We start from the raw sequence: 1,755 nt of genomic DNA, 5'->3' as shown, positions 1-1,755 counted from the left end.
CCGCTTAAATTACAAAAAACAGGTGAGTAAGTAATAATATGAATGAAAATGATAAGAATACAGACAGATAAAAATGCAAATTTTAAATTTGTCATAAAACAACTGGTCGTTCATTCTCGCACTTATAAAATCAAATCATATACATATCAATGTTTACTGATATTGATCTTTATTTATATAAATGAAGTAAATTATTTCTTAATTTAGTTAGCTTATTTTATTCACTTTTCACTTAATTCAATTAACATTACCCATATGTTCGTATTTTTCAAATTTCACTGATTTTCATTACAAATCATCGCGAAGAATAAGCAGCCAGTTCAAAGCAAATACTCGCATGTTAGAAATAAAAATTTCTTTAAAAAAATCTTACATACAAAATAAAATAAGGAAAAAAAACACTGCCTGATTTTCACGTACTGTAAGTATTCAAGTTTGGGTGTAAAGAAAAATTGGTGTAAAAACTGCATTAAATTTTTGATTGAAATAAATTATTTAAAAAGAGGTGATAATAATTTTAAAAAAATAAAAATAAATAGCGACAATTAATGCTTGAAGTGGTGAAATTGGTCCTAGTCAATAAATGGTAGTTGAAAGAGGGTAAAAAGTGAATTACGCTATTGGATTATATGCTTTTCTGCGGTATAAAGGCCTTTGTCAGTGCATGAGCAGCAGAAAATGATTCGTTCTATTGAAACGCAATCTGCGCCTGCGCCGAATCGCTAATTGCGTGCAAATGAAAAATATTATAAAACGGCCACATGGCAGATGGCTGCATTATGAATCATCCCGAATGGACAGCCAGCCCCATTTGCAAGCACGCGCCTCAAGTAATGGAGACGGACAATTCGGAGATGCTTGAGAATTCGACTGAAATTACTACTACTAAATGTCGAATTCTGCTAACACGCAAACGCTGTCATGTTGGAAAGTTGTCGAACAATGAAAACAAGAAACAAAGCCAGAACGAATGAATGAATAATATGCATTATTAATATTATTGGTTGCTTACACTGAACTATGTAAGACGCCATCACGGCAGCCGTGTTTTCGTTGCAAACCAACTCGCCTGAGGCTAGATCCCTCTTGATTTGCAAGGCGAACAAATAGCTGAAGAAATAAAAAAGAAATAATCAATTTTATTCTGAAACAGCGTCGCAGAAACGCCTACCGCGTGTATTCTTCTTCCAAATCCACCGGGTTGGCCGTGTAGAATTTCACAATCAAATCGAAGCATTGGTCACTTTTGGCAGAAGAAATCTGTTTCGAAATTGGTTTCTGTTTCTCTAACCAGCACTAAAAAAATGCAAATGTTAACTCACAACAAACAAACCAACCACTGATGCTCATTTTTATCATCACTCACCCTGGCATTCATTCGGAATCGACATAACTCCAATCCAAAATTATCATATTCTAACACCGTTCAAATGACGAAAAACTTTCTTCACTAAAGAAACGGAACCCAAACTCTCGATGCTAGAAAACGAAACAAAATACAGTACACAGACAATTGTCCAATGAAACAAAAAGCCACAACCAAATTCAAAAAGAAAAACCAAAAAAAACTAAATAAATAAATAAAACAAATAAAGCTGTTTTCATTTTTCACAAACTACTAACCTAATCAATGCAGCAAGCACTCTACAGCCTGGCAATAAGAAAAACAACTAAAACTGAAAGGGATGCAAAAAAAATGACGAACGTTTCAACGACCATTATATATAACAACATGCCATTTCCAGCCCAAATTTT

At 33.6% G+C, this 1,755-nt stretch overlaps 1 protein-coding gene across 1 annotated transcript; it reads right to left on the bottom strand.

Annotated features, from left to right (window-relative positions):
• Positions 1–746: 746 nt before the first annotated feature.
• On the bottom strand, positions 747–1,378 carry Tsp_14272 (tyrosine-protein phosphatase non-receptor type 4). The gene is made up of 4 exons (XM_003370940.1): positions 1,367–1,378; positions 1,172–1,296; positions 916–1,110; positions 747–870 (listed from the first exon to the last, which is right to left on the bottom strand). The coding sequence occupies exons 1-4, from the start codon at positions 1,376–1,378 to the stop codon at positions 747–749; spliced, it is 456 nt and encodes a 151-aa protein (XP_003370988.1).
• Between the last annotated feature and the right edge of the window lie 377 nt (positions 1,379–1,755).

The sequence above is a fragment of the Trichinella spiralis genome, assembly GCF_000181795.1.
Source record: "Trichinella spiralis strain ISS 195 chromosome Unknown Scfld291, whole genome shotgun sequence".
NCBI classification, from domain to species: Eukaryota; Metazoa; Nematoda; class Enoplea; order Trichinellida; family Trichinellidae; genus Trichinella; species Trichinella spiralis.
This window is presented reverse-complemented; position numbering and strand designations above follow the sequence as displayed.